The 17,567-nt window shown below is 43.7% G+C and overlaps 1 protein-coding gene across 2 annotated transcripts; it reads left to right on the plus strand.

Moving 5' to 3' along the window:
• Positions 1-490: 490 nt before the first annotated feature.
• On the plus strand, positions 491-16,005 carry wdr3 (WD repeat domain 3). 2 transcript variants are annotated; one of them, XM_021579374.2, is made up of 24 exons: positions 491-571; positions 1,373-1,574; positions 1,855-2,064; positions 2,201-2,319; positions 3,472-3,550; positions 3,704-3,799; positions 3,939-4,037; positions 4,781-4,882; positions 5,015-5,112; positions 5,303-5,404; positions 5,487-5,717; positions 5,911-6,004; positions 6,107-6,208; positions 6,381-6,463; positions 6,639-6,834; positions 7,003-7,103; positions 13,492-13,603; positions 13,842-13,976; positions 14,095-14,145; positions 14,238-14,306; positions 14,425-14,568; positions 14,688-14,860; positions 15,481-15,574; positions 15,663-16,005. In XM_021579374.2, the coding sequence occupies exons 2-24, from the start codon at positions 1,401-1,403 to the stop codon at positions 15,816-15,818; spliced, it is 2,820 nt and encodes a 939-aa protein (XP_021435049.2). In that variant the 5' UTR covers positions 491-571; positions 1,373-1,400; the 3' UTR covers positions 15,819-16,005. The 2 variants fall into 2 exon arrangements, with proteins under 2 accessions (XP_021435049.2, XP_036814914.1); XM_036959019.1 differs by lacking the exon at positions 491-571 and adding an exon at positions 782-923.
• Positions 16,006-17,567: the final 1,562 nt, after the last annotated feature.

Below are 17,567 nucleotides of genomic sequence, written 5' to 3' on the forward strand. Positions count from 1 at the left end.
TCACTCGACTATCTTGTCAATATGAAATTAAATCTTTGATCACGACAAATAACACACCTATCCCTCCGTAGAAGACACACACACAACAAAAATATTACGGAATAATGGTTAGGGTCACGATAAATCACAACATTTGTGTAATACGCATAGGCCAACGCCACTCAGAGGAGCGGTTGGAATTGTATGTAAATCCTCGAGAGTTTTATATATTGTCGGTAAATTTGGGCATTTAGATATGGTCAAATATATGGCTGAGGAGATATTTTCTGTAAATCAACAACACAATACCCATTATACAGACTAAAGTAATGGATACATATAAAAGTCCATGTGATTGATCGTTAGTTTCATATATTGCAAAACAACCATAAGTACAATACTCAGGTAACACATGTTTTTAATATACGCATTGTCGTATCTGCCTTTCTGAAATTTGAGAGACATCCATGTGTGCTTATGTGTTTGTGTTCGACCAACTGTGTTTGATTAGTAGGGTCTTCCTCGTGTGCCAAGAAGTCAGAAAACATCACTGACTGGATGTCTCTATCTGGGAATTAGTAACATTATTCAAGTAAGATAAACAATTGGGAAAAAGTATACATCATAAATGTGTAAACGAAACGGTTATCAAATCAGTCTCAAAACATGTTTTGCTTGTTTTACTGTGTAATTTAGTTGGTTTATTTGCGATGCTGTGGAACACCACGTGGGCCTAACGTTAAAGCTAGCGACATAGCTAGCCAGCTAGTGCAGCGGAACTTGGCTATGGTCACTGGATCTCACTAAGTCTTCGAACAAATGCAGTTCTCAGAATTGACTTAGCTAGTTATTACAGTAGTACAAGTAACTGTTGTATACATTGTTTTGTATGATGTAGCTATAACGTAGCCCGGTCCCAGATCTGTGTGTGCTCTTGCCTAACGGTAACGTTACTCCTTTTCTGTCCTTGGCTATGGTCTCACATGGTCACTGGATCTCACCAAGTCTTCTAACAAATGTAGTTGTCAGAATTGACTTAGCTAGCTAGCTATTACAGTACTACTAGTAACTGTTGTATACATTGTTTTGTAGCTATAATGTAGCCTGGTCCCAGATCTGTTTGTGCTCTTGCCTAACGTTACTACTTGTCAAGCCAAGCAGGACAATTCCATAAGGAGTTTTTAGCAAGGGCCAGAAACAGATTGGCACCCAGGCTTGCTATAATGCACATTGTACACTTGTTTCACCGTTTAGCCTACATAATGCTGATGCACTTGCCCTTCTGTAATGCATTGAAGTCAGAAGGGCTAGCTGATGCTCCAGTTGTCATTCCTTGTCTGTTCTCCAATCCGTCATCATATGATATTCATCATCACTGTCTCATCCTCCCTAGCCTGTGATATTGCCCTGATCTTGCGACCATGGGGTTGACCAAGCAGTACCTGCGCTATGCTGCCAGCGCCGTGTTCGGAGTAATTGGGAGCCAGAAGGCCAACATCGCCTTTGTCACCATGCGAGGAGGGGAGAGAGGACGCTTTGTGGCTGTGGCTGCCTGCGAGCATGTCTTCATATGGGACGTGCGTAAAGCAGAGAAGGTGAGAGACTTGGGATGATCTATTCATGTAGGGTTGACTCAGTGGGTTTGTCAGTAGGCTACTGCTGCTGTCATAGCCGAAATCAGGGTCATCATTGCTGACTGTGCTCTTATAATTGGGTCTGAAATGTCCTAACCCATGGCTGTCGATAACTCAAATAAGATGACTTGGCTAGTGATACCAAGTTGTAACTGTATATATCACCAGTATTTCATCATAGTGAGAGATGACATATTAGGTCAGATGTCTTCCTTTGAAACTGTCCTCTCCTCTGTCCCAGGTTCTTATTCTCAAGGGGAACAAGCACGAGGTGACTTACCTCTGCCCCTCCCCTGATGGCATCTATGTTGCCGTGGGTTACGAGGACGGGGCTGTGCGCATCTTCAGCCTATTGAACGGCGAGAGCAACGTGTCCTTCAACGGGCACAAGTCCGCAGTCACTGTGATCCGCTACGACACTCTCGGTTCTCGGCTGGTGACCGGATCCAGGGTAAGAACAGAACTATGCTGCCATAGAGATGGCAAGGTCCCCAGGGATGTCCACTGTCCTGACGTCATAGTCAAGCTAAGGCGTTTGCATTTAAAATATGGTTAGTAATATGCCTATTATTATCTCTTCCTTTCAGGACACGGATGTGATTGTGTGGGATGTGATCAACGAGTGTGGTCTGTACCGACTGAAAGGACACAAAGACGCTGTCACACAGGCCCTGTTCCTCAAAGACAAGAACCTTCTGGTCACCAGGTAGTACATCACTCATATGTAGGGCTCTGACTTTCTGTCTTGGCCCTTGGTACTGTTAAGGCGTCGGCATACTCCCTTAAAGGTGTTTAACAGTCATTCTGAAAAGTACTTTTTCTCCCATGGCTAACTACCAGGAAGTTTGAAAATACAGGCTGATTGGGCAGGGAGCTTATATTCATGAGCTCGCCTTGACTGACAGCTCTTTGAAACGCCTAAGTCGAGGAACTTGGATGCAGTGTTGCAGTAAAATCATCTCAAGTTAATTTGGTGATACATAAAGCAACTCAAACAACATTGAAATTGTGTCAATGATAATCACTTTTTATATACATCTCCCATTTGGTGTGTCTCTTGTAATACGGTTCATAGCAGCGCTGATGGATGTGTTGACATGACAACTGCTTCAGAGTTGTGAATGACCCCCCCCCCCTTTTGTTCCATGCTGATTGAATATCATGTTACCATTGGTGTATTAAAATGAGAGTTAAGGTGATGTCACCTTGTCCCCTTAATAATGATTCCAAGTTTTGGACATGGGGGGAGGGGACCAGTAACTTTATGATCAAACTTTATCAATGTAGAAGCAAGTCATGTTTCATACTTTGGTTAGGTCTCCTTCAAATATCTTCAAATTGAATGAAAAAAAAGATTTTGACTGTTCATGACCTTTAAAAGACCGCCGCTCAATTTTATTTTTTTAGATGCCGTAGCCAGTATACACTTCCTCAACAAAGAAGATCTGTCATTAATTCATGTTTTTGCAGAGGAGATCTTAGTCGCTTAATTGTACATCTAACCAAGGTGTTTTGTTTGGTGCAGTATTTCTCAAGTTTAAAAATGTGCACGAGAACACTTTATTGAAGAATCCCTACTGTTGACCAATTACCAACGAAAGGGCGTAGCCTTCGGCTACCGACTTTGTCTTGCATCTAGAAAAAATGTTGTTTGCACAAACAGCTGAAAAAACCCTTGCCGGAGACCAAAACTAACAACTTCACAAAATGTCAGAATATATGCTTGAAGTGTTTTGGGAAGCATTCGGACGCCTTTAGTGTTCTGGCGTTGAAAGACGAGGAGCGCAGGTTGGATACCAGCTAGGGAAAGTTACATCCCCCCCTGATGTCTGAATGATCTTTCTGTTGTTTTCTCCAGCTCCAAGGACAGCTTTGTAAAGTGGTGGGACCTGGACACTCAGCACTGCTTTAAGACCATGCTGGGACATCGCAGTGAGGTGAGTGCTCCTGCCTATCTTAACATTTGATTGTCACATGTGTTGTTGACATTGTATGGTGTACTAAGAGGTGATTGGATCTCTTGTCTGATTAGTTAGTCATTTCTGAGAGACACTTATCTGATTGGATCACCTTGGTTGTGTGTTTGTCAGGTCTGGGGCATGGCACTGCTGAACCAAGAGAGTAGATTAATAACAGGCTCAGCCGACAGTGAGCTCCGGGCCTGGGACATCAACTACCTACAAGAGGTAAGCACAGAGGAGCTACAATAAGCCTTCTACACACATAACTACATATTTTGGACAATAATAAAAAGGTCTAAAATATCTTATCTGAATAAAAGGCTAGTTGAGTCCTTCACTCTCTCTTGGTTTGTCCGTCGTTCAGGGCAGAGAGGCTGGTGAACCAAAGGAGAAGAAAGGAAAAAGCCTACTTGATGATGATGATGATGAGGAGGAGGAAGTTGTGGACGAGAGCCCTGAGGAGGTAGGACAGACCATGATCCACTACAGGGCAAAACACGTGTGCCGTACAGCCTTTCCACCAGGGGGAGCACTTCTCTCGCAGATAAAACAAAACAAGAAAGTGTAAGGGACAAGCAAAGGGGAATGGATACCTAGTCAATTGTAGTCAACTGAATGCAGTATTGTTTGCGTCATCACTGCAAGCCATCATGACTCAAAAGCCGTGACAGCTGCTGTTTTCATCTGAAGATAACTTTAGTGTCGCCCTAAAAGCCCTCAAATTCGACATAAACCTTCAAATAGGTATGTGATGACACATTATATAAACTCTTTATAGTGTTTTATAACAATTTTAGAGGTGGTCAGTTGGACAAATCGGGTGAAAAACGCCATTTCCGCATACGACATATCTCCCCCTTTCACTATTACTCAGTAGCCTTCACTTCCCCACCCGCCATTTTTAAAAAGATCTGACGGAGCTCCATTGCCTTCTTCAATCATGCAGAGATGGGCAGCATGAAGGTCGCGTCATTGATTTGGCTGGTAAGAGGAGAAATTGTGCCTTACAATGGTATTCATATTACAGTTGACCTGTAAGTATATACATTTTTTGGTCACGTGCACGGAACACTGTCAAGTACGGAAGTTTGTTAGTTATCGTTGCTGTCTAATACATGTGTATCTGAAATCTGTATGTGTTTCATACTTTTCCCTCTTGCCCTCTTTCCCTCGCCCCCTCTCTCTCTCGCTCTCTCTCTCACACAGAGGATCCTGAGTTGTAAGAAAGCTGGCTCTTTGCTGAGAGAGGCCAGGGACAGGGTAGTCTCCATGACTACCGATGCCAAGGCCAAGGTCCTGGCGTGCCATGTAAGTATTGACCTTTTTAATGTTGGTACAGTCTTACTTACCCTCCAGTAATATTGATTTATTGTCATACATTTCTCAGATCACTAATGTAATGTGTATTCTTTCCTCCTTTTCCACATCCTTCTCTCTCAGGGCTCAGACACAGTGCTGGAGGTGTTCAGTGTGCTGCCGGAGGACGAGGTGGAGAGGGTGATGGCCAAGAAGCTGAAGAGAGCCAAGAAGAAGGCCAGGTATGTTGCACACAGTAGAGATCACACTGTCACCTCAGCCACGGCAGGGACCAGTCTGCAGATAGCCCAAGTTGGGCCGATACTGCAAAGCCTTCAGAGATGATTTGAAATAAGAACATGTTTATAAATACAGTTATGTTGATGAAATTGGTGAAATGTAAAGATGAGGTGCTGCTGCCCTCTGGTGTAGGGATGCACAGCATGCAGAGGACGCCCCAGAGCCTGTGGTGGAGAGGAAACTGGCAAATGAGATTGTGAGACTAACCAACATCAAGGCCTCCGCCAATATCAGGTACACAGCAACACACACACGTGCACTCTCTCACACACTCAATCAATCAACCAACCAACATTTAGTGTCATGTATATCCCAGATGGGTGGACTGCCTGATGTGTGCGGGTGGGGAGTTGAAGGTAGCCATGCTGCTCCAGAACAACACCGTGGAGACCTACAGCCTCAAGACGTCTGACAAGAATCCCACAGGCATTAAGACCTCTCGGCTCACCCTGGGAGGCCACCGCACCGATGCCCGCACGCTGGCCTTCAGCTCAGACAACATCGCTGTCCTCTCCGCCTCTGGGGACACCGTCAAAGTCTGGAACAGGTGGGAAAGTCAGGTCACACAGGACTGATGTGACCGTGTGGTTTCACTGTACAAGTTAAATCTAGTTCACTAAGCTGGCTTTCCAGCATCTTTTAAAGTGACACATGTTATGACTCCTAGACACATACTGTATTATGAGTAGTTTTCTACATTCTGATTGGGTGTCTAACGGGAAGTCTCTACCCCGTCACAGGTCTACCCTGCAGGTGATTCGCACCATGGCGTGTGACTACGCCCTCTGCTCCCTGTTTGTCCCTGGAGACAGGCAGATCATCCTAGGGACCAAGGTAACACGCATGCACACACTAACGTACACCAAACTACTGTATAAGTGTATTATCCAGTATTAATCTATTGTGTGTAACCCAGGCTAACCTTCTCTCTATCAGAGTGGTAAGATTCAGATCTTTGACCTGGCATCAGGTACCCTCCTGGAGACTGTCGACGCCCATAACGGAGCTCTGTGGTCCCTCTGTCTGTCTCCTGATCAGGTACTGTCTGTATCTGCCTCTTTCTGTCCATGTTCAACATCATCCACAATACATGTAGTGTACAACTCCATAGGCCCCTTATCTGTAGACAAAAGCCCATAAAATAGTATTTAAAAAAATAAAATAAAAAACATTCCCATTTGCTCTGACTGTAATTATGTGATTTCCTCAGAGGGGGATAGTGACTGGCGGGGCTGACAAGACGGTGAAGTTCTGGGAGTTTGAGCTAATTAAGGACGAAGACGCTGCACAGAAGTAAGCCAAGCTTTATTCCTTGTGTTTCACATAGTGTCAATAACACTTAGAATGCAGTTTCATACTAGAGGCAACTAGTTTTATGCCCAGTTATTCAAGTGAGCTTTTATCAAGTGAGCACTTGACTGGAGTTTCTGTTTACTCTGCTCTAATTGTGTGTGTGTGTGTGTTGCAGGAGGCTGACGGTGAAACACGTGCGTACACTGCAGCTGGATGAGGATGTGTTGTGTGTGAAATATTCTCCTGACCAGAGACTGTTGGCTGTCTCCCTGCTGGACTGCACCGTCAAGGTCTTCTACACAGACACACTCAAGTTCTTCTTATCTCTGTATGGACACAAGCTGCCTGTGCTCTGCCTGGACATCTCTCATGTGAGTACCGGTACTCATCCTAGCAACCCCAAACTAAACGAAAAACGAATGTAATGAGTGACAGTAGATGAAAATGGAATGTGCATACTTGAGTGTGTGTTGGTTAAAGTTGCTGCGTGTATGTTTTCAATCTGTCTTGACTCTGAATGTTACTTGTCCATCTCCCAGGACAGTGCCTTGATAGCAACTGGCTCTGCAGACAGAAACGTCAAGATCTGGGGTCTGGACTTTGGGGACTGTCACAGATCTATGTTTGCCCACGATGACAGGTACAGAAAAAATACAACATATATTATATATACACACAGTTGCAAGAAAAAGTATGTGAACCCTTTGGAGTTACCTGGATTTCTACATAAATTTGTTAAAAATTTAAGTCACAACAATAGACAAACACAGTGTGCTTCAACAAACACCACACCAATGATTGTATTTTTCTTGTCTATATTGAATACATCATTTAAACATTCTCAGTGTAGGTTGGGAAAAGTATGTGAACCTCTAGGCTAATGACTTCTTCAAAAGCTAATTAGAGTCAGGAGTCAACTAACCTGGAGTCAAATCAGTGAGATGAGATTTGAGATGTTGGTTAGAGCTGCCCTGCAATATAAAATCTGAGTTTGCTATTCACGTGAAGCATTGCCTGATGTGAACCATGTCTTGAACAAAAGAGATCTCAGAAGACCTAAGATAAAGAATTGTTGACTTGCATAAAGCTGGAAAGGGTTACAAAAGTATCTCTAAAACCCTTGATGTTCATCAGTCCACGGTAAGATACATTGAGAAAGTTCAGCACTGTTGCTACTCTCCCTAGGAGTGGCCATCCTGCAAAGATGACTGCAAGAGCACAGCGCAGAATGCTCAATGAGGTTAAGAAGAATCCTAGAGTGTCAGCTAAAGATTTACAGAAATCTCTAGAACATGCTAACATCTTTGTTGACCAGTCTACGATACGTAAAACACTAAACATGAAGGGTGTTCATGGGAGAACACCATAGAAGAAGCCACTGCTGTCCAAAAAAACATTGCTGCACATCTGAAGTTCGCAAAAGAGCACCTGGATGTTCCACAGCACTACTGGCAAAATATTCTGTTGAAGGATGAATCTACAGTTGAATTGTTTGGAAGGAACACACAACACTGTGTGGAGAAAAAAAGGCTCAGCACACCAACATCCAAACCTCATCCCAACTGTAAAATATGGTGGAGGGAGCATCATGGTTTGGGGCTGCTTTGATGCCTCAGGGCCTGAACAGCTTGGTATCATTGACGGAAAAGTGAATTCCCATGTTTATCAAGACATTTTGCCGGAGAATGTAAGGCGATCTGTCTGCCAATTGAAGCTCAACAGAAGTTGGGTGATGCAACAGGACACCGACCCAAAACACAGAAGTAAATCAACAACAGAATGGCTTCAACAGAAGAAAATACACCTTCTGGAGTTGCCCAGTCAAAGTTCTGACCTCAACCCGATTGAATGCTGTGGCATGACCTCGAGCGGTTCACACCAGACATCCCAAGAATATTGCTGAACTGAAACAATTTTGTAAAGTAGAATGGTCCTCCTGACCATTGTGCAGATCTGATACGCAACTACAGAAAATGTTTGGTTGAGGTTATTGCTGTAAAAGGAGGGCACACCAGTTATTAAATCCAAGGGTTCACATATTTTTCCCACCCTGCACTAAGAATGTTTACGCGGTGTGGTCAATAAAAACATGAAAACGTATTGTTTGTGTGTTATTAGTTTAAGCAGACTGTGTTTGTCTATTGTTGTGATTTAGATGATCAGGTCAAATTTTAGGAACAATTTATGCAGAAATCCAGGTAATTCCAAAGGGTTCACATACTTTTTCTTGCCTGTGTGTGTGTGTGTGTGTGTGTGTATATGTATGTTATGTATGTGTGTATATATATATATTATACACACACACACACACACACACACAGTTGAAGTCGGAAGATTACATACACCTTAGCCAAATACTTTTAAACTCAGTTTTTCACAATTCCTGACATTTAATCGTAGTAAAAATTCCCTGTCTTAGGTCAGTTAGGATCACCACTATATTTTAAGAATGTGAAATATCAGAATAATAGTAGCGAATGATTTATTTCAGATTTTATTTCTTTTATCACATCCCCAGTGAGTCAGAAGTTTACATACACTCAATTAGTATTTGGTAGCATTGCCTTTAAATTGTTGAATTTGGGTCAAATGTTTTGGGTAGCCTTCCTCAAGCTTCCCACAATAAGTTGGGTGATTTTTGGCCCATTCCTCCTGACAGAGCTGGTGTAACTGAGTCAGGTTTGTAGGCCTCCTTGCTCACACACGCTTTTTCAGTTCTCCCCAGAAATGTTATATAGGATTGAGGGCAGGGCTTTGTGATGGCCACTCCAATACCTTGACTTTGTTGTCCTTAAGCCATTTTGTCACAACTTTGAAAGTATGCTTGGGGTCATTGTCCATTTGGAAGACCCATTTGCGACCAAGCTTTAACTTCCTGACTGATGTCTTGAGATGTTGCTTCAATATATCCACGTGATTTTCCATCCTCATGATGCCATATATTTTGTGAAGTGCACCAGTCCCTCCTGCAGCAAAGGACCCCACAACATGATGCTGCCACCCCCGTGCTTCACAGTTGGGATGGTTTTCTTCTGCTTGCAATCCTCTCCCTTTTTCCTCCAAACATAACGATGGTCATTATGCCTGAACAGTTCTGTTTTTGTTTCATCAGACCAGAGGACATTTCTCCAAAAAGTACGATCTTTGTCCCCATGTACAGTTGCAAACCATAGTCTGGCTTTTTTATGGCGGTTTTTGAGCAGTGGCTTCTTCCTTGCTCAGTGGTCTTTCAAGTTATGTCGATATAGGACTTGTTTTACTGTGGATACTATAGATACTTTTGTACTTGTTTCCTCCAGCATCTTCACATGGTCCTTTGCTGTTGTTCTGGGATTGATTTGCACTTTTCGCACCAAAGAACGTTCATCTCTAGGAGGCAGAACACGTCTCCTTCCTGAGCAGTATGATGGCTGAGTGGTCCCATAGTGTTTATACTTGCCTACTATTGTTTGTACAGATGAACGTGGTACCTTCGGGCATTTGGAAATTGCTCCCAAGGATGAACCAGACTTGTGGTGGTCTACAATGTTTTTTCTGAGGTCTAGGCTGATTTCTTTTGGTTTTCCCATGATGTCAAGCAGAGAGGCACTGAGTTTGAAGGTAGGCCTTGAAATACATCCACAGGTACACCTCCAATTGACTCAAATTATGTCAATTAGCCTATCAGAAGCTTCTAAAGCCATTACATAATTTCTGGAACTTTCCAAGCTGTTTAAAGGCACAGTCAACTTCGTGTATGTAAGCTTCCGACCCACTGGAATTGTCATACAATGAAATAATCTGTCTGTAAACAACTGTTGTAAAAATGACTTGTCATGCACTTGTCCTAACGGACTTGCCAAAACTATAGTTTGTGAACAATAAATTCGTGGAGTGGTTGAAAAATTTGTTTTAATAACTCCCGACTTCAACTGTATATGTGTATGTATTAAACCCAGGTACAGTGCCTTGCGAAAGTATTCGGCCCCCTTGAACTTTGCGACCTTTTGCCACATTTCAGGCTTCAAACATAAAGATATAAAACTGTATTTTTTTTGTGAAGAATCAACAACAAGTGGGACACAATCATGAAGTGGAACGACATTTATTGGATATTTAAAACTTTTTTAACAAATCAAAAACTGAAAAATTGGGCGTGCAAAATTATTCAGCCCCCTTAAGTTAATACTTTGTAGCGCCACCTTTTGCTTCGATTACAGCTGTAAGTTGCTTGGGGTATGTCTCTATCAGTTTTGCACATCGAGAGACTGAAATTTTTTCCCATTCCTCCTTGCAAAATAGCTCGAGCTCAGTGAGGTTGGATGGAGAGCATTTGTGAACAGCAGTTTTCAGTTCTTTCCACAGATTCTCGATTGGATTCAGGTCTGGACTTTGACTTGGCCATTCTAACACCTGGATATGTTTATTTCTGAACCATTCCATTGTAGATTTTGCTTTATGTTTTGGATCATTGTCTTGTTGGAAGACAAATCTCCGTCCCAGTCTCAGGTCTTTTGCAGACTCCATCAGGTTTTCTTCCAGAATGGTCCTGTATTTGGCTCCATCCATCTTCCCATCAATTTTAACCATCTTCCCTGTCCCTGCTGAAGAAAAGCAGGCCCAAACCATGATGCTGCCACCACCATGTTTGACAGTGGGGATGGTGTGTTCAGCTGTGTTGCTTTTACGCCAAACATAACGTTTTGCATTGTTGCCAAAAAGTTCAATTTTGGTTTCATCTGACCAGAGCACCTTCTTCCACATGTTTGGTGTGTCTCCCAGGTGGCTTGTGGCAAACTTTAAACAACACTTTTTATGGATATCTTTAAGAAATGGCTTTCTTCTTGCCACTCTTCCATAAAGGCCAGATTTGTGCAATATACGACTGATTGTTGTCCTATGGACAGAGTCTCCCACCTCAGCTGTAGATCTCTGCAGTTCATCCAGAGTGATCATGAGCCTCTTGGCTGCATCTCTGATCAGTCTTCTCCTTGTATGAGCTGAAAGTTTAGAGGGACGGCCAGGTCTTGGTAGATTTGCAGTGGTCTGATACTCCTTCCATTTCAATATTATCGCTTGCGCAGTGCTCCTTGGGATGTTTAAAGCTTGGGAAATATTTTTGTATCCAAATCCGGCTTTAAACTTCTTCACAACAGTATCTCGGACCTGCCTGGTGTGTTCCTTGTTCTTCATGATGCTCTCTGCTCTTTTAACGGACCTCTGAGACTATCACAGTGCAGGTGCATTTATACGGAGACTTGATTACACACAGGTGGATTGTATTTATCATCATTAGTCATTTAGGTCAACATTGGATCATTCAGAGATCCTCACTGAACTTCTGGAGAGAGTTTGCTGCACTGAAAGTAAAGGGGCTGAATAATTTTGCACGTCCAATTTTTCAGTTTTTGATTTGTTAAAAAAGTTTGAAATATCCAATAAATGTCGTTCCACTTCATGATTGTGTCCCACTTGTTGTTGATTCTTCACAAAAAAATACAGTTTTATATCTTTGTTTGAAGCCTGAAATGTGGCAAAAGGTCGCAAAGTTCAAGGGGGCCGAATACTTTCGCAAGACACTGTAAAAAGAAACATCCTCTCACTGTCAACTTTGTTTATTTTCAGCAAACTTAATATGTTTAAATATTTGTATGAACATCACAAAATTCAACAACTGAGACATAAACTGAACAAGTTCCACAGACATGTGATTAACATAAATGGAATAATGTCTCCCTGAACAAAGGGGGGGGATCAAAATCAAAAGTAACTGTCAGTATCTGTTGTGGCCACCAGCTGCATTAAGTACTGCAGTGCAACTCCTCCTCATGGACTGCACCAGATTTGCCAGTTCTTGCTGTGAGATGTTACCCCACTCTATCACCAAGGCACCTTCAAGTTCCCGGATATTTCAGTTAGGGAATGGCCCTAGCCCTCACCCTCCGATCCAAAAGGTCCCAGACGTGCTCAATGGGATTGAGATCCGGGCTCTTCGCTAGCCATGGCAGAACACTGACATTCCTGTCTTGCGTCAGTGAAGAGCACTTTTTGCCAGTCCTGTCTGGTCCAGCGACTGTGTTTTTTTTGCCCTTCGGCGACGTTGTTGCCGGTGATGTCTAGTGAGGACCTGCCCTACAACATGCCTACAAACCCTCAGTCCAGCCTCTCTCAGCCTATTGGGGACAGTCTGAGCACAGGTGGAGGGATTGTGCGTTCCTGGTGTAACTCGGGCAGTTGTTGTTGCCATTCTGTACCTGTCCCGCAGGTGTGATGCTCAGATGTACCGATCCTGTGCCGGTGTTACACGTGGTCTGCCACTGCGAGGACGATCGGCTGTCCGTCCGGTCTCCCTGTAGCTCTGTCTTAGGCGTCTCACAGTACGGACGTTGCAATTTATTGCCCTGGCCACATCTGCAGTCCTCATGCCTCCTTGAAGCATGCCTAAGGCACATTCACGCAGATGAGCAGGGACCCTGGGCATCTTTCTTTTGGTGTTTTTCAGAGTCTGTAGAAAGGCCTCTTTCGTGTCCTAAGTTTTTATAACTGTGACCTTAATTGCCTACTGTCTGTAAGCTGTTAGTGCCTTAACGACCGTTCCACATGTATGTTCATTAATTGTTTATGGTTCATTGAACAGGAAACAGTGTTTAAACCCTTTTACAATGAAGATCTGTGAAGTTATTTGGATTTTAACAAATTATCTTTGAAAGAAAGGGTTCTGAAAAGGGTACGTTTTCTTTTTTTGTTGAGTTTATATATTAATATGAATATAGAATATACTGCAAGAACACCTCATCCTAAGCTGTCAGCCATATGGTCAGTGTAAATGGCTCAGTGTGGAAGCTTGACCAACGGTCTTGAATGATATAATTTAATAGATGTTGGCTTCATTCTCCCCATTTCCAGTAAAATATTTAATTTAATCTCCAGTTTCAGAAACACTGTCCTTGTTAGCTGCCTCTGACCGATGACATCACCCCATCTGCTCTTTCATGTCGCTGTTTTTTTTTCTCCATTTCTCGTCTGCTTTTTTCTCTCTCTTTTCTCAGCGTCATGTTCCTTCAGTTTGTCCCCAAAACCCATCTGTTCTTCACAGCGGGGAAGGACAAGAAGATCAAACAGTGGGACGCAGACAAGTTTGAGCACATCCAGACCTTAGAGGTGACATTCACTCCCATGCTGTTGGCTACATTTCCCATATGGAGATGAGGCCTAGAGTTCATGATAAAATTTTGGGGAAAATTGATAAGTGACATAACCAATTACCTAAATGCTCTTTCTTTCCCATTGGAGGAATTACATTTCCCTTCCTTAATTGACTAAATTGAAAATGGATTTGACCCCACCCCTAGTGTTGACCTTTAACCGCTGACCCATGTGTGTGACGTGCTATCCTCAGGGTCACCATCGGGAGGTTTGGTGTCTGGCCATCAGTCCTAACGGGGACCACATTGTGTCCTCGTCTCACGACAAGTCCCTGAGGCTCTGGGAGAGGACCAGAGAACCCATCATCCTGGAGGAAGAGAGGGAGATGGTGGGTAGTGGTGCCCCAGAAACATGCTCTGTCTGTGGGTAAAAGGGAAGGGAGATAGTGGACACCAATCAGGTTTTATCTTGAACTTTTTCACCCTCTCTCAAATGTTTTTCTTTAGGAGAGAGAGGCTGAGTTTGAGGAGGGCATGGCCAAAGGGGATGAGCCTGTGGTAAGTGCTGACTTTATTTCAAACCAGTGGAAATGAAAATGTTTATTTTCTCAGTGTCGTTCAGTCTCGCTGATGTCTTGTGTGTCTCACAGGTTCCAGGAGAGATCAAGGATGCAGAGGCAGCACCAGCGGCGAAGAAAACCATAGAGACAGTCAAAGCTGTGAGTCTCCATGTCAAGTAACTAGACTGCAGAGATGGAGAGGTTGTGTGTGTGTGTGCGCGTTCAGATAGGTATGTGTGTGTGTAGTTTGTAATGGCCGGTGTGTGTGTCTCTTCAGGCTGAGCGTGTCATGGAGGCTCTGGAGCTGTATAGATCAGAGAGCAGGAAAATGGAGGAGCATCAGATAGCCTGCCAGTCAGCCGGAAAACAGTTGCCTCCACCTAAGGCCAATCCTATCCTTGTGGCCTTTGGAAACGTTTCTGTAAGTTTTTAATTCCTTCTGAAATGATCATAATACATACATAGCCCAGGGTACTAGATTAGTGAGGAACAGAACTATCACGTTAACTTCGTAACCACATCCTCCTCCCTCTCTTGCAGCCGTCTCGCTACGTCTTGGACGTAATAAAGAAGGTCCGGTCCAGTGAGCTGGAGGTGTCTTTGCTGGTCCTGCCATTCCCCTACATTCCAGACCTGCTGTCTCTCTTCAACTGCTATGTCCAGGACGGCCTGGAGGTGGAGCTAGTGTGCCGTTGTCTCTTCTTCCTGCTCAGGTATGCTAGCCTCTTATGCCAGGCTTCTCAAGTAGTGTGAAAACCTGGAGAAGTTCTCCTCAGGAAGAGGTGGAGTTTAGATTTAAACAAGTGACGCATTGCCACTTATCAAGCCAATCAACTATTTTGTGCAGCTCCAAAAAGATGTGCTGTTTCTGAATAATTGTCTGGCTTGCAACAAGCTAGCTACCATAAGATAAAACAAATGACACTGCATAGGCTAATAAATCTTTGTCTGACACACGGTAGGAAAATAGGGAAAACAAGGAAATGCCTCTCCTGAAGGGAAACATAATTTCTACTCCGAGCCAACAAAATGTGAGCGTTAACAGCCAGCGCTTCCTTTCAATCGCAAAATCCAATTCTTAGTTCTCCGGACTTACAATAGTTGAGTCAACACAACGAGATTTGGAAGGATGACTCCTTGAGACTACGGTTATGCTAACAAACAACCTCGCACCAATCATAAGTGTTTGTTACTCAGTTTGTGTGTTTCTCACATATGCAAACAACCTCACACAAGTGTGTGTCTGGTGTCTCTAAGGTACCTGAAGTGTGAGTAGATGAGCCTAAAGTACTATCAGGGTCAGTCTTCACTGTGCTTGTCCTTGTCTCTCCAGAGTCCACTTTGGCCAGATCTCCAGTAACCAGATGCTGCTGACCGTCATAGACGAGCTGAGAATCAACACCATTTCTAAAGTCCGAGAGATCAGGGTGAGTTTAATCAGAAAATATAGAAAATGTACTCTAAAGGCTAATGATCCTCAAGTCATATAAAACTATACCTCTTCTTCTGCTCCAGGATGTTCTGGGTTTCAACAGTGCTGGTCTCCAGTTCCTCCAGAGGGAGGTTGAGAGCAAAGAGGAGATCATGTTTTTCGCGGACGCCACCGGTCTCCTTAAAGAGAAGAGGAGGAAGAGGAAGAAGAGAGAGAGAGCTATTCTCACTATTGCCTGAATCACCACAGGATTTTATATATATATATACCCCACATCATGACCAGTAGGCTACTGCAGGGGTGGCCTTAAGCAGAGAGATTTACACTGTTAGTTTTATATCTGAACTGTTATAGGATCCTGATAGGACATAACACTGTGTTATTCAATGACATGCTTCATTTCCCAAATAAACTGTGTCTGAGTTACTCATGTTGAGCCTCACTCCCTCAGGTTTTACAGAAGGCCTGTGAATGAATAAATCCACTGCTCCCTAACTCAAGTCCAAAGGACGTACTGTATGTATACACAGCAGATCCCTCTGCAACCACAGGCTCGTATAAAACATTCATATAAAACTCCTTCTTTAATAGTTACATTTCGAGTTGGACTTTTCCCTCTCTGGTTGGTCTTAGCTTCCTGTCACATGGGTTTTGGACAGGTATGATTTAGGCCTGTTTCTCTGGGTCTTCCTGTAACACAGCCTAGGGGAGTGATTCATGGCTGGATCAGGGCCAAACCGGACCCAAGTGGGCTTCGGGGGGGTGGGTGTCAGATCAGTCACAGGCCACCAGAGTCTCAGACCACCAAGACTACTGCTCCCAAAGAGCACACAGGACAGAACTAGATTCAGTCAGCTACTGGGAACCCCTCCTCCCTCTTCTCTCCAGTTATTTTATACTGCCATCAGTGGGAGAAAGGCAGATTCAGCTTTACTTCACTGCTCTTGTAACCCAGGCTGAATTTAGGGGGTCTATACCTTGTGTACGTAGACTACATGTTTCAAGAAGACTAGCAAGACTAGAGTATAGTACCCACATCTGCCATCTCAGTTTTCAGCGCCAAAGTTTGCTGAAAGATGGACTGCTTACGTTTTCCCACCCAACCCTGAATGTTAATCCTGCAACAGCAGTGTTTCCCACCCAACCCTGAACGTTAATCCTACAACAGCAGTGTTTCCCACCCAACCCTGAATGTTAATCCTGCAACAGCAGTGTTTCCCACCCAACCCTGAATGTTAATCCTGCAACAGCAGTGTTTCCCACCCAACCCTGAATGTTAATCCTGCAACAGCAGTGTTTCCCACCCAACCCTGAATGTTAATCCTGCAACAGTAGTGTTTCCCACCCAACCCTGAATGTTAATCCTGCAACAGCAGTGTTTCCCACCCAACCCTGAACGTTAATCCTGCAACAGCAGTGTTTCCCACCCAACCCTGAACGTTAATCCTACAACAGCAGTGTTTCCCACCCAACCCTGAATGTTAATCCTGCAACAGCAGTGTTTCCCACCCAACCCTGAATGTTAATCCTGCAACAGCAGTGTTTCCCACCCAACCCTGAACGTTAATCCTACAACAGCAGTGTTTCCCACACAACCCTGAACGTTAATCCTGCAACAGCAGTGTTTCCCACACAACCCTGAATGTTAATCCTGCAACAGCAGTGTTTCACACCCAACCCTGAATGTTAATCCTGCAACAGCAGTGTTTCACACCCAACCCTGAATGTTAATCCTGCAACAGCAGTGTTTCCCACCCAACCCTGAATGTTAATCCTGCAACAGCAGTGTTTCCCACACAACCCTGAATGTTAATCCTGCAACAGTAGTGTTTCCCACCCAACCCTGAATGTTAATCCTGCAACAGCAGTGTTTCACACCCAACCCTGAATGTTAATCCTGCAACAGCAGTGTTTCCCACCCAATCCTGAACGTTAATCCTGCAACAGCAGTGTTTCCCACACAACCCTGAATGTTAATCCTGCAACAG

This window comes from Oncorhynchus mykiss, chromosome 22 (genome assembly GCF_013265735.2).
Source record: "Oncorhynchus mykiss isolate Arlee chromosome 22, USDA_OmykA_1.1, whole genome shotgun sequence".
NCBI lineage: Eukaryota > Metazoa > Chordata > Actinopteri > Salmoniformes > Salmonidae > Oncorhynchus > Oncorhynchus mykiss.